This window comes from Pelobates fuscus, chromosome 9 (genome assembly GCF_036172605.1).
Source record: "Pelobates fuscus isolate aPelFus1 chromosome 9, aPelFus1.pri, whole genome shotgun sequence".
Taxonomy (NCBI): domain Eukaryota; kingdom Metazoa; phylum Chordata; class Amphibia; order Anura; family Pelobatidae; genus Pelobates; species Pelobates fuscus.
Window position 1 is genome coordinate 68629794 of NC_086325.1, and position 23968 is coordinate 68653761.

At 41.1% G+C, this 23968-nt stretch overlaps 1 protein-coding gene across 1 annotated transcript in view; it reads right to left on the reverse strand.

Annotated features, from left to right (window-relative positions):
* WDR44 (WD repeat domain 44) overlaps positions 1-23968 on the reverse strand; it is a 102431-nt gene that overhangs the window by 9186 nt on the left and 69277 nt on the right. Inside the window, exons 5-11 of the mRNA XM_063432052.1 lie at positions 18580-18710; positions 16694-16795; positions 13537-13673; positions 9637-9720; positions 7755-7861; positions 4165-4316; positions 3908-4046 (exon numbers count right to left, since the gene is read on the reverse strand). Of these exons, the coding sequence (XP_063288122.1) occupies positions 3908-4046; positions 4165-4316; positions 7755-7861; positions 9637-9720; positions 13537-13673; positions 16694-16795; positions 18580-18710 (852 nt within the window). The remainder of the gene's footprint in view (positions 1-3907; positions 4047-4164; positions 4317-7754; positions 7862-9636; positions 9721-13536; positions 13674-16693; positions 16796-18579; positions 18711-23968) is intronic.

Sequence of the window (23968 nt, forward strand, 5' to 3'; positions counted from 1 at the left end):
GTGCGTGCTAATAAGTGAGAGCGCGCGCGTGCGTGCTAATAAGTGAGAGCGCGCGCGTGCGTGCTAATAAGTGAGAGCGCGCGCGTGCGTGCTAATAAGTGAGAGCGCGCGCGTGCGTGCTAATAAGTGAGAGCGCGCGCGTGCGTGCTAATAAGTGAGAGCGCGCGCGTGCGTGCTAATAAGTGAGAGCGCGCGCGTGCGTGCTAATAAGTGAGAGCGCGCGCGTGCGTGCTAATAAGTGAGAGCGCGCGCGTGCGTGCTAATAAGTGAGAGCGCGCGCGTGCGTGCTAATAAGTGAGAGCGCGCGCGTGCGTGCTAATAAGTGAGAGCGCGCGCGTGCGTGCTAATAAGTGAGAGCGCGCGCGTGCGTGCTAATAAGTGAGAGCGCGCGCGTGCGTGCTAATAAGTGAGAGCGCGCGCGTGCGTGCTAATAAGTGAGAGCGCGCGCGCGCGTGCTAATAAGTGAGAGCGCGCGCGCGTGCTAATAAGTGAGAGCGCGCGCGCGTGCTAATAAGTGAGAGCGCGCGCGCGTGCTAATAAGTGAGAGCGCGTGTGTGCGCTAATAAGTGAGCGCGCGCGTGTGTGCGCTAATAAGTGAGAGCGCGCGTGTGTGCGCTAATAAGTGAGAGCGCGCGCGTGTGTGTGCTAATAAGTGAGAGCGCGCGCGTGTGTGTGCTAATAAGTGAGAGCGCGTGTGTGTGCGCTAATAAGTGAGCGCGCGCGTGTGTGCGCTAATAAGTGAGAGCGCGCGCGTGTGTGCGCTAATAAGTGGGAGCGTGCGCGTGTGCGCCTGCTAGCGAGGGAGCGTGTGCGCGTGAGCGCCTGCTAGCGAGGGAGCTTGTGCGCGTGAGCGCCTGCTAGCGAGGGAGCTTGTGCGCGTGTGCGCCTGCTAGCGAGGGAGCTTGTGCGCGTGTGCGCCTGCTAGCGAGGGAGCTTGTGCGCGTGTGCGCCTGCTAGCGAGGGAGCTTGTGCGCGTGTGCGCCTGCTAATGAGGGAGCTTGTGTGTGTGCCGGCTAGTTAATGAGCGTGCGTCTGTGTGCCTGCTAGTGAGTGAGCATGTATGTGACAGTGAGCTTATCTGTAGGGATTGTGTGTGTGTGTGTGTGTTAGTGAGCATTTGTGTGCAGTGAGCTTGTCTGTAGTAAGCGCGTGTGTGTCAGTGAGCTTGTCTGTAGTAAGCGCGTGTGTGTCAGTGAGCTTGTCTGTGGTGAGCATGTGTGTCAGTGAGCTTGTCTGTGGTGAGCATGTGCGTCAGTAAGCTGGTCTGTGGTGAGCATGTGTGCGTCAGTGAGCTTGTCTCTAGTGAGCATGTGTGCGTCAGTGAGCTGGTCTGTGGTGAGCATGTGTGCGTCAGTGAGCTTGTCTCTAGTGAGCATGTGTGCGTCAGTGAGCTTGTCTCTAGTGAGCATGTGTGCGTCAGTGAGCTTGTCTCTAGTGAGCATGTGTGCGTCAGTGAGCTTGTCTCTAGTGAGCATGTGTGCGCCAGTGAGCATGTGTGCGCCAGTGAGCATGTGTGCGCCAGTGAGCATGTGTGCGCCAGTGAGCATGTGTGCGCCAGTGAGCATGTGTGCGCCAGTGAGCATGTGTGCGCCAGTGAGCATGTGTGCGCCAGTGAGCATGTGTGCGCCAGTGAGCATGTGTGCGCCAGTGAGCATGTGTGCGCCAGTGAGCATGTGTGCGCCAGTGAGCATGTGTGCGCCAGTGAGCATGTGTGCGCCAGTGAGCATGTGTGCGCCAGTGAGCATGTGTGCGCCAGTGAGCATGTGTGCGCCAGTGAGCATGTGTGCGCCAGTGAGCATGTGTGCGCCAGTGAGCATGTGTGCGTCAGTGAGCATGTGTGCGTCAGTGAGCATGTGTGCGTCAGTGAGCATGTGTGCGTCAGTGAGCATGTGTGCGTCAGTGAGCATGTGTGCGTCAGTGAGCATGTGTGCGTCAGTGAGCATGTGTGCGTCAGTGAGCATGTGTGCGTCAGTGAGCATGTGTGCGTCAGTGAGCATGTGTGCGTCAGTGAGCATGTGTGCGTCAGTGAGCATGTGTGCGTCAGTGAGCATGTGTGCGTCAGTGAGCATGTGTGCGTCAGTGAGCATGTGTGCGTCAGTGAGCATGTGTGCGTCAGTGAGCATGTGTGCGTCAGTGAGCATGTGTGCGTCAGTGAGCATGTGTGCGTCAGTGAGCATGTGTGCGTCAGTGAGCATGTGTGCGTCAGTGAGCATGTGTGCGTCAGTGAGCATGTGTGTGTCAGTGAGCTTGTCTGTAGTGAGCATGTGTGTTTGTGAGCTTGTCTGTAGTGAGCATGTGTGTTTGTGAGCTTGTCTGTAGTAAGCATGTGTGTGTTAGTGAGCTCTTCTGTAGGGAGCATGTGTGTGTCAATGAGCTTGTCTGTAGGGAGAGTGTGCGACAGTGTGCTTGTGTGTATCAGAGATGGTCTGTACAAAATTTGTGTGTGTGCATCAGTAAGCTTGTCTGTGTGTGTCATTGAGATTACCTGTCAGTGAGCCTATGTGTGTGCATCAGTGAGCAAGTGGTTTTTATGCCAAGGAGCTAATGTACCTCAATGAGATTGTCTGTGTATCAATGAGCTTGTGTCAGTTAGATTGTCTTGTCTGCATGTGAGTATGCTTTACTGTATAATTTAATTACCCTGAAAGGACTAATATTTTGAATTACAGCAAGAAATATACCAATAAAAAAATATATATTTTTTTATATTCTATTATATTAAAAAGACACACATACACCAACATAGCACAATGACTTATGGGGCTGGCATAGATTTTTTTTCCAGGGCTGCTTTGTATCCCCAGTCCGGCGCTGATTGAGTGTCTGCATATTTGTGTACATCTGCAAATGTGGTATACATGATACAGTTTACAGTGTGTGACAAAGGCTGGTACATTGGAGAAACTGGCCTTAAACTGCATCTCAGAATGAATCTACACAGACACTCAATCAAGAACAATAAGGGAAATGTATATTGTACCCCTGTAGATCATCACTTCACCCAGACTTGCCACTCCATCCAAAACCTCAGAATTAAAATTCTTAAATGGAATTTCAAAGACTCTCATGAACGAAAGACATTGAGATGAAAATGATAACACATTTCAACACCAGAAATAAAGCAGTGTTTCCCAACCCAGTCCTCAAGGCACACTTACCAGTCCAGGATTTAAGGATTATCCAGTTTTGTCTAAGGTGTTTTTAGAAAAAAAGAAAAAGAAAAAACACCTTAGACACAACTGGGTCACCCCTAAATCCTGGACTGGTAGGTGTGCCTTGAGGACTGGGTTGGGAAACACTGAAATAAATGACTTAATGTAGATTCTGGCTTTCTCACACACGACCATAACTTTCTATAAATAAACATCTTAATGTCATATAGAGTTATTTTTCAATATTCTCGCTTCACCTTTATTGGATCAATTTATATACATACATATCTGCAGCCATTTACTTGCATGCCCTGCTCTGTTGTTTTTTATGTTTTTTTTTTTCTTTTCTTTTCAACTGGCATTCGACTCTCCTCTGTTTATTTACTTTTTCTGGCTATTCTCAGCCAACCTGCACCTTTCACTTTCAGGCACATCTTCTGCTATTTATGACACCCCATTCCCTACACAGCTACACACAGTCTGGCCATATTTTTCTGTGTATGGAATAGTGTTTTAGAAAAACGAGAGCAAGTAAAAAATAAAAAGAGAAAACTAAAATGAAAGGAGTATGATTAAGCTCAAATTAGCTGTGAAATAACAATGCCAATTCAATGTGGCTTGTGAGATTTTTTCATACTAATATGCTATTTATATATGTTCAGGTTCTACCCAAGTTTAAAAACCCCCAAACTGCATTGTGATCGTATATACAGATAAATCTGTGCGTTAGAGAAACAAAATATATCTGAACGTACCTTCTGTGTTATATTTGATTCGCATATTATTAAAATAATCAAAGGCATTTTTCAGAACCCATATCCTGACTACGTTATCTTGTCCAGCTGAGGCAAGTAATCGTCCGCAGTGGGAGAATTTCATTGTCCACACAGCACCCTAGCAAGAAAAGAGAGCGGATTCAGTGTTGTCAGATCCTGCTTCTGTAATAAGAAAGAGGCTAGCACTTTAAGCCTGCTAACTGAGAACGCACACCAAAGTAAAACTCAAAGATTACCATATGCTCTCCACTTAGATCCTGCACCACTTTGATTTGCTCAAAGTCGTACGGTCCCTTGAAACCATGGGCAGCTTTAAACTTCACAGGCCTGGTATAGGGCATTCCTTCATCATCACTGGAGGAAGGGTCATCTGGGTCAGTATGGAAAACTGGAGAAAGAAGTAGAATATTGCTTATAACATTGTACAGATGCTTCAGCACAATCTGAATAAGTAAAGTTGTACGTTCAGTATATTGAAAAACTGTCAATGGAGGGCCATAAAACATATCTTTTTTTTTTAAAACTTACAGTAATTTTGAGCCCACAACATTTCAAGACAAACAAATAATGTACAGACATTTCTGTAGACTGGGGAAATGCACAACTTACCTGCTTACCGACTGCTCAGATATACAACCTCTCTGATGCAGGAAATCCACCGAATTCGAGAAACGGGAATTACCTCAAACATAGATTTGAGGGATTCACCTATGCGAGAGAGCTGGTCTATGTTCGAGGGAATTACCCGAACACAGACCTGCTCCCTTACCGACCAATTCGCTTAACGAACTAGTAGTAAGAACAGAACTGTGTCGGTAAGTGAAGTGAGTGCCTGTATATCAAAGTACTATGTTCAGAAATATTGTGTAAAGTTGTTAAAGTGGAGCAATGACGAATGGAATAGTACCAGAGTACTACCTTGGATCTAAAGACATGTTTCACCTGTATCTATAAAATACTTTATAACCATATCCGTTAACTACATATAACAAGTAGGGATGCACCAAAATGAAAATTCTGGTCCGAAACCGAAAATTCAGGATGCCCTTGGCCGAAAATGACTTTTCCCCCCAAATTATTTTAAAATACCGTATATACTCGAGTATAAGCCGAGTTTTTCAGCACATTTTTTGTGCTGAAAAACCGGAACTCGGCTTATACTCGAGTCAATAGTCTGTATTATGGCAATTTGCATTGTCATAATACAGAATGGGGGGAGAGGGGGCTGTCAGAGCTGTAACTTACCTTTCCTGCAGCTCCTGTCAGCTTCCTCCTCCTCCGCGCCGTCCGTTCAGCACCTCGGTCAGCTCCCAGTGTAAATCTCGCGAGAGCCGCGGCTCTCACGAGACTTACAGTGTGAGCTGACAGAGGGAGCTGCACGGACGGCGCGGAGGAGGAGGAAGCTGACAGGAGCTGCAGGAAAGGTAAGTTACAGCTCTGACAGCCCCCTCTCCCCCCCACTGAACTGCCAATGCCACTAGACCACCAGGGAAGGAGCCCCCCTCCCTGGCCAGCTAGCAAGCAGGGAGGGGGGACGAAAATAATAATACAGATATTAATAATAATAATACAAATTTAATAAAAGTATTAATAATAATAATAATGAAAAAATATAAAAAAATAATTAAAAAAATAATAATCAAAAAAAAATAATATAACAAAAAAAACAATTAGTATTAAAATAAAAAAAATAATAAAAATGCCCACCCCCACCAAGGCTCTGCATCACACACTCAAACACTGCACTAATACACACACAAGCACGCTGCATCACACACACACACTGCACTCTTACACGCATTCATGCACTCTTACACACACACACACACACTGCACTCTTACACACACACACACTGCATTCATACACACACACTGCATTCATACACACACACACACACTGCATTCATACACACACACACACACTGCATTCATACACACACACACACACTGCATTCATACACACACACACACTGCATTCATACACACACACACACTGCATTCATACACACACACACACACTGCATTCATACACACACACACACTGCATTCATACACACACACACACTGCATTCATACACACACACACACTGCATTCATACACACACACACACTGCATTCATACACACACACACACTGCATTCATACACACACACACACTGCATTCATACACACACACACTGCATTCATACACACACACACACACTGCATTCATACACACACACTGCATTCATACACACACACTGCATTCATACACACACTGCACTCATACACACACACACACTGCACTCATACACACACACACACACACACACACACACTGCACTCATACACACACACACACACACACACTGCACTCATACACACACACACACACACACACACACACACACACAGCACTCATACACACACTGCACTCACTCATACACACACTGCACTCACTCATACACACACTGCACTCACTCATACACACACTGCACTCATACACACACTGCACTCATACACACACTGCACTCATACACACACTGCACTCATACACACACTGCACTCATACACACACTGCACTCATACACACACTGCACTCATACACACACTGCACTCATACACACACTGCAAATAAATATTCAATTAATATAATTTTTTTAGGATCTAATTTTATTTAGAGATTTACCAGTAGCTGCTGCATTTCCCACCCTAGTCTTATACTCGAGTCAATAAGTTTTCCCAGTTTTTTGGGGTAAAATTAGGGGCCTCGGCTTATATTCGGGTCGGCTTATACTCGAGTATATACGGTAGTTTTTTTCTATAATTGATTATATGTAAGGTGCGTGTGTGTATATGCGCGCACACACACCTTACATATTTCAGTACAGGCAGGAGGACCTCCCATAAATCTATGCTAATATAGCTATCACCTATTTAAAACTGCTCTGTAACACCCCACCCCTCCCCTGCAAAATTATGATTTCATAAAAATAAAATATTTATCAAATATTCACGTAGATTGTACACACAGTCAACAGATATACTAAGACAAAAAAGGGGACTATGCATTAGTATGTTATCTATGCCTGACAAAACTTGACAAAAGGCGGACCTATCTCAGGCAAGTTTTGTCATTTCCACTGGCTGAAAAGAAACAAACATCATCTATGGAGTATCCTGTTATCTTGTGGTGAAAGTGAGGCTTATTAAGACACCTTCGTATGTATAGAAAACCTGATATAGCTTCCTACAAGTGTACAATAAGCCTCTGTAGATTATATGAAAAATAAAGTGTGTGTGTAGTCTCTGTAGATACATATATGTTAACTATTACTATTAGCATTTATATAGTGCAAACATATTCCACAGAGCTTTATAAAATGGGGACATTTGACATATAAAATTAAAAGACAAGAGGTGAAGATGGCCCTGCTCAAAGGACATTACACAAGAAATATATATAGAGACAGAGAGAGAGGGGGCCGGGTTTATTTGCAAGAGCGCTGACGCTCAAAGGAATGGCAGATTGGCATGCTGGGAGATGAAGTATTTCCAGGCACATAGAGGAGCATGGGATGTATACTGATAGCATCAGAGCACATTCTTTATGAATGTATCAGTGCAGAGCTTTGATCATGGATTGCTTAGAAAATGAGACATTTACAGTAATAACCCTCCTTTGCATGTCTGACAGGGTTTGTGAAGGTGCAGGCTAAATAACAGTGCTGTCATTTTGTTTTAAATTATTACTTTTTTTAAAAATGAATACCGTGGGTGAAGGGAGGGAGTTGTAATTCTTGGCAGATTTGGCCCATTGGGCAACCATAATAAAAAGGTGACTGACCTTCATCGCGAACGCTTTTTACTTTGTTGACCGCTCTCTCCCCGTATTCCTCTGCTAAATGTTTGGCTCTTTTCACAGATTTCCCCAAAAACTTTTTCAGCTGAGTCCTTTGGAGAAAACCAAAACAAAACGACAATTGTTACACATACTGAAAAAGTGCATTCAACACAATGCAATATTAATATACGATTAATGCAATATTTGCCTGTAAAAGCTTCATAAACTAGACACACAATTCAGAGAATAAGAGAATAACATAAAGAAACCACACAGGAAAAGGCAACTTATAAGACTGAGTTATTGTGGTCTGAAGGCTATACTACTTCTGATTACCAACTCTGTGCAATATTTAAAAATCAACAGCTCTACAAATGAGTAACTTGCTGAGTGTTAGGCTATGAACTGAACTCAAAATTATTCTGGAAAATTTACCATCTTCCCTGAAGGAACTTTTCAGAAAAATGTTAAACTGTGTATTAAGTTATGGATGTTAGTATAATCTACATCTTCAAGAGGAGTCCATCAGGTATGTTTGGCAGATGTTTTTTTTTTTTTAAATGTTAAAATTATAGAATTGCTGGACAAAAATATGAAAACTACGGGAAGCTGTTTGCAACTTGGAGGCAAGATAGTCTGCTTCGATATTTATTTAAAGCAGAGCTATCTCTTCCAGAGAAGTGTACCCAGATACACTATTTCAGGATTTATTGGTGTGAATAAAGAATTTGTTCCATTGCACTTCCCTGTTCTAGGTAACAAAGTCCTAGGGCATTCTCATATCTACAGAGGGTTTTTTCAGCAGCAGTGCTATCTATACTGTTCACATTTGCATGGCACTGCAGAGGTTAAAATTATACTATAGGTACCAATAAAAACTTTTGCATTATGAAGCAGTTTTGGTGTATGGAGTATGCACCTGCAGTCTCTCTGCTCTATTTTATGCCATTTAGGAGCTAAACCACTTTTTAGCCCTAGTTACACCACCCTGCATGTGACTTGCACAGCCTTCCTAAAAAGGAACATTGTATGATCTGGTTAATCTACAATTTCTTATCTCCTGTCACACTGTTTGTTGGCCATATTGCGTTGAAAGAGAATTTTTGAAAATGTTAAATACATATCTATGTAATTGCTTTATTTGTTATATTAACATGTGGTATCTAGACCGACATGCCCGGTACGTTGTTGCTTGCAGATATTTTTTTTTTTTTTATATTATACTGCCACTTTTTAAATATGTAAGTCAGGTGTCTAAATTCCTGAAATTTAGTGTAGTAGTATACACAAATATAACCTAAGCAAGAAGATCATATTCCCCATATTCTGCCAATCACGGGGATCATGCCAATGCGGAGCTTAAGTTATGACAGATTCTTGGACGTTCATGAGAAATCTATTGGTCCTATTGGACAATATAAAAAAACAAAATAAATGAAAATAGTTTTCTATATTGTTGTCCTTGGTTGTTGTTGTCCTTGGCACTTGTTTAATGCATACAGAAAGCTTTGCTATCTGTAATACAGATTCCCATACATCATGGCCTTGTGTCAACATATAAGTGACCAACTCTGTAAATTTCTAAATAAAAAGCACATCCATGTTTTCTACTGCTCTACCCTGCTAATGTACTAGAGCCATATTCATTCTGTTCTGACTGCCATCTACCTACATGAGGCATTAGAGAAACAAAATATATCTATTGATATATACATTGAAGCTACCCATGTCGAAGACTTATTTGTGTTCCTGGGTTTTGTATGTTGCCCTAAGACTACACTTGTCTTGTTTAACTCCCAGCAATCACAATCACACTGACCGATATAGTGGAGACAGATAATGATGCTAAGAACATTTCAGTTAAAGATAGAGCAACTAGGTTTACGTTTTTTGTTTCAGCTTTCCTCCATCCGTGTCAGACTGATGGGACTGTAGTTTCTCCTCGTCATCGGACTGAGCTGCGTCATTACTGTAAGAGAGAACAAGGAAACGAGTTGTGATGATTTGCAAGTTATTGCACACCTTTATTTAACAGTTATAGTACAGGTGCTAGATGCAATTAGGCCAGATATTTTTAGTCATCACTACAAGGAAAGCATCGTCGGACGGATGGACAGACGCAATCTTGGATGCACAGAAACCAACTATGTTTAAAAGTTCAAATGAAAGAAAAAAAAAAAATTCCAAATGATATAACACACAAAACTAAATTTCTCAACAAGTACCTACCATAATTTGATACTCTAACTGTCTAACAACTACCTACATCATAATGAGGACCTTTGTGATGGATGTGAACATGTGAAAAATGCTGGTCAGTGTAAGTGGCAATGTTCACAAATCCCATGTAAAACTGACAGATTTAAACTATACATTGTGCTATGAAATCATCAGCAAGTGCATAGTTCAAAAGATTACTTGAAGGGAGAAATGTCCTGAGAAGTATGAGTAGAGCATCTAGCAACATACAAAGAGAATGGAACATACAGCTGGAATCCTAATCAGTATATAGTGGCACTTTCACCATGCTCAATGCACTTGCTCCACTCTACAGCTTCTCCACCTGTGCTGTGTGTACTTTTTAGACCTTCTGAATTTGAAACCTTAATGGCAATTAATAGATTGTGGCATCGGGGTACTCATTCAATAAAAAGGGATATTATAGGGACAATGCTGCAATAAATCTGCTTGACCTAACCCGATAATAGCACATGACTATTCCACATAAAATAACAGCATTCTGTTTTTGTTTTCTTTAACTACAACATCCATCATCCTTTAGATTGAATGCATGAATCAGAATACATCCAAGGCAGTGCAACATTCAGTTATATTATTTCTGACTGCAGATTCACATCACCAGGGCCTTATTTTCCCCGTAACAAAAATATTGTCATTTTTCATTCTCCGGCAGCATTTGCTTTAGAATTCCATTTATTTTCCAGTCTAAGAATTATGCATTATTTCCATGAGCTACACTCACAGTACTTGTCTTGATGCTGAGTGCTTAAGAACACTCTATGAACTTTGTCATATATATATCACGTTAAGAGTCCTGTTTTTAAAAAATATCTATAATCGGATTCTAGATGGCACAGTGTCATAGTGTCAGAGATTAAAAAATAAAGCTATTAGCCCATGCTCTATTCCAACGTCTGACCACAAGATGGAGTTGTCCGTTATCTATCCCAAGGTACTATGCTCTTCATCGGCACAAGTGCATTGAAAAGTCCATGCAAGCAGACACTCGAACTAGATATTTTTTAATAAGCATTAATTCCAGTGGGCATTAAATAGGCCCATCGTATGATCATTGAGATATATATAATTGTAAAAATTAAAAACTGTAAAATAGGTGCACAAACAGTCTGTACATAATTTCTAACAGAAATACCATACTGAACTCTAGGATTAAAATAATAATAATAATAATAATAATAATAATAATAATAATAATAATAAATCTAACAGAATAGTTATTTTTTTCCAATCTTTTAAGAGTGCCCACAATGGAAACATTAAGGACACTAATGGCTACACCCAGGTATTTCAGACATTACTTAGGAGGAAACATGTTCATATCTGCAACTTTTTTTTTTGAAAAGGTAAAATGATGGAAGCTTTATACAATGGTTCAGTTTCATAAAAGAACTCTAACTAGAGAGATCACACAGGCCAGCCTGGAATGACAGCTTACACAAGAAAAAAATAAAAGGAGTTTGAAATGGGTCTTTAAAGCTACTGTAATAACGGCATGATGTTCCCTTTGTCCAGAAGATGATAATGATTGTAATGCTATGCATTAAGTACTCAGATGCACAATGAACACTGGGCAGCCAGCAGAGAGCTATATAGAATTTTTATGTCCCAGATGCTGGTAATTTGAAAAGAATCATCTATTAGGCAGACAAATCTAACCACAAAATGCCGATATGAAAAAAATTAGTGAGGAAAACAAACAAACAATCAGTAGAATGTATCTTAGGCTTCAACTAAAGCTACATTTTGTGTTTTTTCTACTTTACTATACTGAGTTTCCAATAAATATCACCCTCCCCTCCCCCCCAAAAAAAAACCAATGACAATAAGTTAAAACACAATCTGAAACAATCTATTTGGTGAAAATCCTGTATTTAGATTGTAAGCCTGTGGGAAAGACTCTAAATGCATATCTCATGTATTGATTTGTATTCACTTCCCTTATCTTATAACATTCTCTCTTTGATTTATCCATTACAACAGCAATTAAGGTCTATAAATAAAATATAACAGTTTAGAGTATTCTTTACTGAAACGCATCCAAGTATTCCCTTTGTCTGCACTACATCCTGGCTTACTTAAAGTAGAGGATTAAAGGTAATCTATAATATCTGCTAAACAAATCACTTGCACATACAAAGATAAAAGTATATTCTATTGTTTTTTGATATCTATCAGAGAGCAGGTCCCATGCAACATCACAACAAAACTTGTCTCCTGAGAATTAAACATACGGATTTCTAGGATCACAAACTGAATAGTTACACATCCTATGACAAGTTTATTAATTTCAAAAATTAGAGCTTAAAGGACCACTCTAGTGCCAGGAAAACATACTCGTTTTCCTGGCACTAGAGTACCCTGAGGGTGCCCCCACCCTCAGGGACCCCCTCCCGCCAGGCTCTGGAGAGAGGAAGGGGTTAAACTTACCTCTTTTTCCAGCGCCGGGCGGGGAGCTTTCCTCCTCCTCTCCATCTTGATCGCGACGTCATCGGCTGAATGCGCATGCGCGGCAGGAGCCGCGCTCGCATTCAGCCGGTCGCATAGGAAAGCATTTACAATGCTTTCCTATGGACGCTTGCGTGCTCTCACTGTGATTTTCACAGTGAGAAGCACGCAAGCGCCTCTAGCGGCTGTCAATGAGACAGCCACTAGAGGATTTGGAGGCTGGATTAACCCTCATTATAAACATAGCAGTTTCTCTGAAACTGCTATGTTTATAAAAAAAGGGTTAATCCTAGAGGTACCTGGCACCCAGACCACTTCATTAAGCTGAAGTCGTCTGGGTGCCTAGAGTGGTCCTTTAAAGGTACTCTATAAGCACCCAGACCAATTCAGCTCATTCAAGTGGTCTGGGTGCAGTGTCCCTATTGCACACTGCACTTAGTGCTGCAATGTAAAACAATGTAATTCCAGAGAAACTGCAATGTTTCCATTGCAACACTAAGTCTGCTTCCAGCGGCTCTCTACCAAACAGCCACTGGAGGCGCTTGCTGGATCCTAACAAACTTTTGGTCAGGTAACGGACGCTGGACGTCCTAACGCTCAGCTTCAGCTATTTCCTCACAGGAAAGCATTGATTCCGCAACTCGGTGCCGAGGGACCCTTTATTCCTGTTGGTGGCTTTGGATTGCTTTAAATTTGATATAGATATCATCTAAATGCAGCCCAAAGATAATACTAAAATCTTTGCAAAGGTAGCTTCCTCTCCTTCTACAAATGCTTACTTGAGGTCTGTGAGTCATACTTCTCTAGCAGCAGTCAGCACTTCTCTACCTCGTTTCCTTATTATTTGTAAAGTTCTGAAACCGTAGCAATTACCATGAAAACAAATAAAATGCTGCAGCCCAATGCTCCACTTTTAATTTTTTTCTCTAGAAAAGTTCTTTGTACATAATCCTCCACAAATTTGGGCAATTAAATCTTTATTTTAATGAAGAAATCATTCTCATTCTGGAGAAGTTATTCATATTATTTATACACAAACACACACAAATTTAAGTGACATTTGGGCCTTTTTTCTCACCTGACGTATTCTTTTGTTCTCCTCATGATATGCAATGTCAAAGGATTAATGCCAGTTGGCAATTTTTCTTCAGCTAGGCTCAGAGGTATTTCTTCTCCTGTATCCAAGTTTTTGATCATTACACTTGCTAAAATCTCCTGCAAGAAGAAAATAATTAGTGGGGTACGAAAGCTTAACCATATATGATACGAAAGATTACCAGTCTTCCTGGATTATACAGAATGAGGAGACCGATCCACATTTTGCACTCCCAGAATCATGCATACGATCTATGGTAACAGTGTTGTTTTCAGTGGATAATGTTAAATCATAACATATCCGTAATGCCATACAACATAGTAACATATGATCAGGTGGTCAATAGGGTGCAATGCATGCATGGTTTGGAGAAAGTGGCCTAGGCAGTCATAGGGATCTGTCCAGCTCTATGTGCTTTTAATTTTCAAATGGGCTCGGCCTGGTTGGGCGGGGGCGTTCAGTGTTCTAGACAAGTCGCGGCTAAGGTACCGCCTGTGAGGGCGACCATTGATAGTTTAGGGCGTCTTGTGTCCAGAGGCATATTGGTTAGTCCACTTGACTTTCAGAGACTATGTTAAATCATGCCAATAGGTTGATTATATGGTTCGATAGTCTCAGCTAGGTCGAGTGTAATGCTGGTGAGGGTGGTAGTGGTCTGTTTTATATTGGCTAGGGTTGTAGGAGTGCAAGAGCGGTGGTCTGCTTCAGGAAGTGACTATAGAAGACCTATTAGTAGGGGGTACATTTGTAGTGTCACATGGTCGCTCCTGTGTTGGGTTTTCCTCAATCCCTCAAGGGCATTGAGGAAGGGGGTGTTGCACACGCCAGAGCTGACTTGTTTTACCCAGCCTGTGTAGGCTTGGGTGGGCAGCGCTTCGGCGTCAGTGAGGGGAGTACTATGCGTACGGAGAGATTTTAACTGTAGATTTTATATATATATATATATATATATATATATATATATATATATATATATATACACACACCCACACACACACAAGTGTAAGTAGAAAAGAACAACATGAACAGCAATAACAATAACAAAAGAGTGCTCGTGTGGTCGGCGTAGGCCTCAGGTCGTGGTCCCACGTGACGTAGCAGGTAGCCCTGTGGTACTGTTGGGCAGTCCCAGAGTGGCAACTAAGGCAGGACCCTCTCCCGGGTCAGAGACCTTGTAGGATTTATCGTCCTTGGCTAACCAGAGCTATCTAGGGGTTGCCCAGCTGTGAGTCCTGCGGTTTGTAGTGTTGGATATGGGCTGCATGCTCTTGCACCATGAAAGTGTGTCCCTGCTCAGGTTTTGGAAGAAGGCGATTTTGTGTGTCTCAAAGTTGTAGGGCGTTTTTCCTTTAATAACAGCCATGACGGCTATTTAATCTGTAAGAGTTTGGCATCGTAAGAGGGGGTCGCAGGGTGCCGTCAAACATGAAGTGTTTCGCTTGCCTGGTGGGTAGAAGTGAGGCCACTAAGCGCCTTATAAAATGGGGAAGTTCCTCCAGTGGTACCGATTCTGGTACCCCCCTGATCTTAACATTGTTCCTCCTGACCCTGAAGTCTAGCAGATTAACTTGCCTGCTGATAGTGGTCTGTGTGGCTTGCATCTGGTAACTGTATCCTTTCAGTGCGTCTAGGTCTTGTCGCAGGTCTCTCACCTCCCCTTCTGCGGCTTGAGTGCGGGCTGTCACTTCCTGTACCTCTGCTGCAAGCCCCTTCAGGTCTGCCTGCCACGTTTGCTGTAAGTTGCATTGGAGTCCAGCCAGCATGTTCTGAATATCCTGCTTGGTCGCTGGGGCTGATTCACCTGTGGTCTGTGGGTATTCTCCGTCTGTGGTGGCTGTGGCCATGCTTTGCACAGAGTTCTCATCTTCAGACCTCGTGGCCGTGCCAGTGGAGGGGACTGTAACATGATGCCTATGTCCCGTTGTGGCTTGGGTGCGTGTGGGATCGGTTTTTGAGACCTCCGTCCCATTTCTTCCGGAGAGTAGAAATCCGATCTCTAGCCACGCTGCTAACTCTCCCACTTGGTCCTGTTGGCGGGCGCTTGCGCGGTAGGAACCAAGAGCAGCGTTTTGTGCTCGGGGTTTGGAAGAAAGGCATCTGCAGTTTTAGCAGAGAGTCCCAAGTTGATGTCCGTAGCTGGTTTCAGCCGATGGGCTTTAGTGTTGCCGATAGCGCTTGGATTCTGCTTTAGGTTATCGTAGCTATTGGAAATGGTGGCTGCTCTGTGGCGCTGCAGGCTCCACCCCCCGGTAACAGTGTTTTAATATTTGTTGTTCACCTATCAGACCCCAATCAGTTTCTCTTTTCTATAAACTAAACAGCAGTGATCTGTCATCCACTTGGACTCCCTCTTGAGGACTGGCAACCATGAGTCAAGCACAAGTAAATTGGGAAAGATTTCATAAAACAAATTCCAGTACACAAGTAATAATTTGCAAAGTGTTAAGTACAGAGAACAAGAAAGGGAAAAAATAATATTTAAATAACATTTTTAGGAACAAACGAAAATTAATTTAAAAAAATAGTGGTAAAAACATAGTAACCGAGGAAGTTTGACTCATTAGAAATAGCAGAAGTGACGTGTGAATGAACAAATCAGAGAAAAATGGGAAACAAATAAGATACAGATCATAAAATTATTAGAAGCAATAGTTTTAAATTTACAACTCTTTGGACAGGGGAACTGAACTAGAAGGAAAATAAAAGATATTAAAGGCAGAACACACATGATAAGAATGGAACTCTTTATAACGGTCAAGACTTGATTTCTAGGCAGAGCAGACACCTGCATTTGGTGCAGTTTTTCATGGGGGAGCAAGAAAACAAAGAAGTCAAAATAAGGGTACAGATAATCTGCCATTTCTGTACCTGCCCTTTGACAAAGCCTTTTGATTTACTTTCATGATCATAGTTAGTCATGATATAGAGTTTATTTCTAAAGAAACCAGATATTGGATTCTCTGCCACGGGGTAAAAAAAAGCACCTCCAGCTATTACACATTCTCACCAAAATGAAAACTTAGATGAAAGAGTAACAATGAGAAAAATAATGTACATTTTAATTATATATATTTGTACATTTTATTATATAAATAATGTACATTTTACATATATATATTTTTTAAAAAGTCGTCATTACCTCATCAGTTAGCTCACGTCCTGAATTAGACCGAGGCCTTTGGGGACCAAGGCATTCACTGGGTGTAGAAGACAGCTGTCCATCTGCAGCTTTTCCATTCTCCTGTGACAAGAGTAAAGAAAAATCTCAGTGAGCATATTTATTTGCAACATTCACTCAAATGGGTTCTAAGTGTGCCCAAGTCACAATGCGCAATGATCGTTTTTTTTGCACTGCATTAATAAATTACAGGATTGAACAGATGATGCTTGTGGAAATAAATGGTTTCTCCAAGCAGTATAACCACTGCAGTCGGCTGTAGTGGATATAATGTCAGGAGCACCTTGGCCCTGTTCCCTGGTAATTAACAACAGTTTTCCCCTTTCACCTGTGTCCTTGGCCCTTCCTGCTCTGCCGATTCGCTCCTGGATTCTGCAGAAGCAGAAAGCCAGTCCAGTAACCTTTCATTGGCTACGAGAATCAGCTAACAGTTCTCGAACAAACTGTGCACAGAAATTACATCCTGTTTTATCCCCAATTTTTGTACAAACTATTGCACAGTTCACATTACCCAGCCCTGAACTAATGTTCTGGGCTAGCTGATGATGCTGCCAGAGGTAGTGTTATAGCTCACACAGAAAATTGGTTACACTCCAGATGTGCAGCCAGTGGCGTCAGCAGGTGCAGAGTAGATAACATTGTGTGCCAGTTATATTTTGGGACGGGGCACGGCAAAACCCCTAAATGCATAGTTTCAAAGCGAAATACAGCACAGAATCCAGGCACCATAACCATTTCAAATCACTGAAGTGGTCATGGTTCTTGGGGCAAACCTTTAACCCCTTAAGGACACATGACATGTGTGACATGTCATGATTCCCTTTTAGTCCAGAAGTTTGGTCCTTAAGGGGTTAAGAAGCCCTTTTTATGCACAATTTGTGCAATCACATAAAATAGACCTCAATGAAACCTCAGTGGCAACTGCCATTAATCTGCTTACACAGTGTCAATGTTACTAAAGTAATGTATATACATATTTAAAGAGGTAGTCAAACATTCGTTCTAGAACCAAGGCTAATTACCAATTACTAAGCATTTAATGACCAAACAATATTCAGACTGTATTACAAGTTAACAAAAGCTGAAGATGGATTTGAGCTTCATCTATGTTTATGGTTGCACTGACATGGTTTTCCCAGCAGTGTAATGTAGTGCAAGCTTTATGCCCTATTTGTATAACTGCTATTCTAACTGAATCTAACTGACCTCTCGCCCCCGTAGTGCAACTGATAATTTATTTTCCATTTATTAGTCAAATCACTCTGTTTCTGTTCATGCAGCCCTTGCCACTAGACGACTCCATGCTCCCTTGAAACAGTTTTATTTTCATTCAGAACAAACCGCTTAGTGTGTTTTCTTTAGAAGTTCTTATCTCCTGCTCTGCTAGTATTTTCTCTTCAATCCCTATCTTATTCACTTGACCGGTCAGTGGTTTTACTGTTGTGGTTGATCAGTATAGTACCCAAGCAATTCAATCAATGGGCTGTTCTTCTATGAGTCTCTAAGAATGCCTCGTACTATCCTATGATGTTCAAAATATACAAAAACAGATGGCATAAAACCATTGGTGAACTTAGCCATATCAAAGCAACTGCAGTGAGCTGAATCCAGGATTAGTAAATATATTGGTTATTCACGTTTTCATCCAAACACTATCAAGCGGTAGAAATGGCATATCAAAATACATCAGTCAATATGGTATATGCTGTTTCTCTCGGAATCATCATCAAACCTTGGAATCATAATAGAACATTGATTTGTGATCATATTAAGACATTATTTGAGGTTTTAATTCTTCAAATTTAAGGAATGCTTTCCATGCCATTTGGTTCTGGCAATGTACCCACCTGAGCAGTCACTATCTTATCTCCACTGGTGGCACTAGCGAGATCCAAGGAAGGCTGAGAATCTCGGTTCAATCCATCGGTGATTGGGTTTGGCGATAAAAGGCCCCCAGCCAGGAAGCCATCTTTTGGAACTGCAGGATCCCACCCAAAAAAAAACAAAATAAAAAAAATTAATGAATTAACATTACTAACATATACATAATAATGTTTACAAGCAGAGAGAATGAACTAAAGCAGTCCATCATATCCTATAGGAAAGTAAAGAATAGCAGCATAAGGTAAATGGAAAATAAGGTACTAAAGACCAATTTTTTTCTTTTTATTACAGTAGTAATATTATCAACATTTAAAGCACCAACATATTCCTCAGGGATTTAGCCATTCAGTGAGCACATAATAAAAAGAAATGTTAACAGCCAGAAGAGGTATATATTGCACAATATAAACTTGAACTTCAAACAGAATTTGAGGGAGATTTCAAAAGGTAAAACAAAAACCCACTGCCAACCACTCACCACAAAGAACTATAGCATAGTTCTTCCTTTATTGTACAGTCTGTTTAATTTAGAATTTGTTATTCGATCTGTCAATAGTCTACTACAGCCTGCAATAGCATCCGGTGTGTGATTAAAGGACCTCGGGGGGTCTAGGGGGTGGAAGAGGTTAAACTTACCTCTTTCTCCAGCGCCGGGCGGGGGACTCTACTCCTCCTCCTCGGCTGAATGCGCATGCGCGGCATGAGCCGTGCGCGCATTCAGCCAGTCTCATAGGAAAGCATTCTCAATGCTTTCCTATGGACACTGGCATCTTCTCACTGTGAAAATCACAGTGAGAAGAGTGGAAGCGCCTCTAGCGGCTGTCAATGAGACAGCCACTAGAGGCTGGATTAACCTATTTATAAACATAGCAGTTTCTCTGAAACTGCTATGTTTATAGAAAAAAAGGGTTAAACCTAGCTGGACCAGGCACCCAGACCACTTCATTAAGCTGAAGTGGTCTGGGTGCCTATAGTGGTCCTTTAAAGTTCAATTTAAAGAGCAATTTAAAGTGATCACACTGTAGTGATTGAAAAATAAACCATTTTCACCTGTGAGCCACAGGTAAGGGAGGTAGTTAAGATAGCTAGGGTTGCATAGACAGAAACAAGGGATTTAACTGCTAAATGTCAGAGAATTGAGCAGTGTGACTTCAGAGGCATGATCTACACACCAAAACTACTTCATTAAGCTAAATTTGTTTTCTGTGCTTAAGGTATCCCTTTAAGTTTACACTCTGTCAAAGTGGTCGGAGGTTTGCTATTGTTGAATTGATAGGTTTTCCAGAGCAGTGACAGTATTTCTACTGCCTGTCATTTCTAAACTGTGCATGAAGGATTTGCTATGTGAATAAAACATCTATTGAACGGCACATCACTACCACTGCCAAAACAAGCTCTGTTCACATTGCAAATCCCATCATAGGAAAAACAGTGACAGGCAGAGGGAATATCACCATGTCCCTGCAGTGGTTTCAAAGCCTGTCCTCAAAGCACGTCTACCAGTCCAGGATTTATGGATTACCTAGTTGTGTTAAAGTGTTTTTTTTTTTTCCCTCCTCCTAAAAAAAAAAAAAAAAAAAAATTAACTGGGTAATCCCTAAATCCTGGACTGGTAGGGGTGCCTTGAGGACGGGTTTGGAAACCACCTACCTATATCATAAACAGGTGTCGCATGGAGGATAGTTTAATGGGAAGAGTAATGTGGAGATAGACAAGGGAATGGGTATGTAAGCAGATCGAAAGAAAAACTGCAGATTGGAAGAGGAAAAAAAAAAAAAGGAGTTGACGGGTAAAGTATGAAATTAAATAGGGAGTAGAGATGAATTCAAGTGCTACAGAGTGAAGAAAGAGATTTTGCCATGAACTGCAGCAACTCGAAATCTGGCATTGCCTCTCCTGAATGAGTGCTTCGTAACAAAGTACAAAATCACAGCAAGCCTACAATTTGCATTATTCGTATGTTCTCGATGATGGGCAGTCTGTGATCCTTGATATTTGCTCCTTGGCTTGAAAGAAATGTCATTCAGTAAAAACAGCCTCATGACTCATACTAAATAGCTGGCCAGGCCACAGCCAGCCTTAATAAATCAAAGTGCAAAGTTACCGGATCTGGGACGGTTTGTTTTTAAATATTACAGCAGAAGGCTACAGTATATTGAAATCATGTGTGTTTTGTGACGGATTAGGAAGATGAGATTTAGCATTGCTAAATGCATTGATAGACGAGGAGATAGTGGGAACTGTAAAAGTAAAAAAGAGGCAGCCACGTAACATTGTGCATTTCAACGGGTTAAAAAGAGCACACATGCAAAACTACATATAGTCATTTCAATAATATAAAACACTAATTCCACCTTGCATTAAATGTGTGGTGGAGACTAGTTTGGGGCATTTCATGAATACATATGAGAAAGGGTTAACAAATGTTACAGTATCAAAGACCAAGAAGGTGAAAATGAAGTATAGTAGAATCCATACATATGTAGTTCATATATGGCATAGATCACGTATACATTTGCTTGCAATTTAGCTAGCACAATTTTTATATAAAATTAAATGTTTTTAAAGTGACTCATGTGAGTAAATGACAAGTGCATTCATTAAATAGCTTTCGGCAGCAGGGTTGGATACAGGTGCCAAAGCTAAATAATTTGAAAAATCTGTTTTACCATAGCTCATACAGGGGCAGGGTTGTAATGACAGGACACTAGCGTTTGATTCCTAAGTGGCTAATGACAGGCATTATAAAATTGGCACGAACAATTATAAGAAAGTAATAGGTTCTATACAATGTATTTTGATGCAGTTTGGAAGACTTGCAGGCTCATTTTTTTTTTTTTACCAAGTAATACAGACTTTTAGAATTGATTTGATGGATATTTGAGACTTTCATAACATCAGAACTGGGTCACAACAGAAGTCGCCTATGTCCAATGTGAAAGGATTGTTGTAAAACCGCACTAATTCATGCAGCAGATATTCATTTGAAATCAGATAACTGCCATAGACATGTGATGGCAATGGTCGTCCTATTCTCCTCACCAAATATACATTTACAAAAGCATAATTGCTCTAAACAAACCTATTACTTCTGAGACAGCATTAGTCTCTGTGGTTTTATCCACAAAAACTAAAATACAAACTCAAGAAACAGATATTGTTCAAACAGCAACCCTAATAATCAAAGAGGGGCTGTCCTCTTGTTTGTTGGAGCTAGAAACACAGCAGAGGTTCAGTAGACACATTTACGTTAGGTGCCACATCAGTGCACTGGTAATGCCAACTACCAAAGACTTATCTGGCATGTGCATGGCACACATAGCATTCATTTGATACAAACCACCCAAAAATGCCTTGTTTTTTGTAAGAATACCATGCATCGAACACAAGATTTAATCATCTCAACTAATAGACCACACCATCCCACTGACCCAGCTGGATGCAAGAATTGCTCCTACGGTGGGACCTATGTCAAAGACTGGATTTCATCATCCCAGCTAACAGAACAGGGGTTTTATAGACTAAATCATCAAATTGACCCAGCGGGTTGCATGAAGTTCTCCTCTATGCATTGTACTCAAGAGTTCATGGATAGTATTGTATCCCTTTAACATAACAAAACCAAGTTTTCCAAACATCAGTTTTAAAATATAAAACATTAAAAAAATGTGCGAGAGTAATGAGGTTTCCCAGAAACAAACATTCTCAGATTATTTAAACCACAAACCAATACCATTTTCACCACATATGGAGAATGGTGGTTATTGCATACTATTCTGTGCTTTGAGAACTGACCTAAATCTTCAAGCTGTGAATTCATGCTCTGATACAGTTTGCCTTTCCTACACAATTTGTTACATCAGTGGGAGATCTTCAAATTTTGATACAAAATAGATTCTTGTTTTCATCTTCAAAGTGCTTTCACTTGCTAATGCATACACAACGCATATGGTGCAAAATTTTCAACACCTTTTAATGTAAAAAAATGAATATATATGTTGAAAAATAAAATTACAAATGGCAGAACGTTGCATTCTAACCCAAGCTAGGTTCTTCAACCAATGCGTTTTATCGTTTACATGTATACATCAATCACGGCACATTTATGTTACATAAAGCAATAGGTTACGATCATTCCCAAAGGGGCTCCAAGGATGTCGGATTAATCCAATACTATTGAAGTTGGGATATTAATAAAACCCGGTCTAATGAAGGGTACAGAATTTCAAGAAATTTCAATTGCATATGCTTAAAAGTATAATTAAGGTTTTGTGTGTTCTCTTAACGGACACGGATTTCCAGCAGGAAGTACACTCACAAATGTTTTGCACAATGTTATAGGCAAACCTAGTTTAAAGTGGCACTGTCATGGCCGAGTCCAGTTTTTTGTTTTTTTATCCCCCTTCCCGACTCCACTACATCTAATTGTCCCCCTAGTTACCTCCAAATGCCATAGCCTCCCCCCCATATTGCCTATTTTTTTTTTTTATCTTAATTTTCTGCCCGGACCTGGGTCCTGGGAGTGGCCATCTTTGTGTGGGAAGAAGAATTCTGTGTGGGTAGATGTAGTCCCTGTCATCTGCCCACACTAGATAGCGCTGTGAAATTCCCACGCATGCCTAGTTAAACACTTTGGCATTCGAACGGGAATTTTATCTATTCATTCGTCAGAAAGATGAATAAAAATGTCAAACAAAATTTGAAAATGGAAGCAGCAGGGAGCAGTGCTCCCCGCCACTTCCTAAGCCCCCCATGTCCTCTCTCACTCTATGGGGGTAATATATCCACCTAATAGCATAAGGGAGAGGGGCATGTCTACAGTGAGAATCCAGTGAGCTATTGTCCTCCCCACCGGCCCCCACCCGCCGCTCATGGACAAGGTAAGCAATCACATAAAGGCATACACCTTGAAATATTATTTCAAAACATACTGCACCAATTTGTCCCCTGCTGTGTCACATTTTGTCTCCCTATATTGAGGAAGAACACAGTGTTCAAGGGGAAGGTGCCATCAGATGGCACATAAATGCAAGAGATTTGAGCCTATCCTATTTATATCCCCAAGACATACTTGAAAACGAGAGAAATCTCAATGTTTCTTTCCTGGCAAAATATTTTATAAATAAATAAATAATTTAGGGCTTTAAGTCATGTGAGTTGACAATTCATATATTCACTTTCAAATACTAACCATATATACAGATTTACACTATTGTTTTTCTCTGTTTGCTTTTTCACATCCATATATTTATATGAACTGGACCACCATGGGGCCCATTTATGGACAATCGGATTGGAGTTTCATTTAATCGAATTACATTTCGAACCAAAGTCCAGAATTTCGTTCTAACA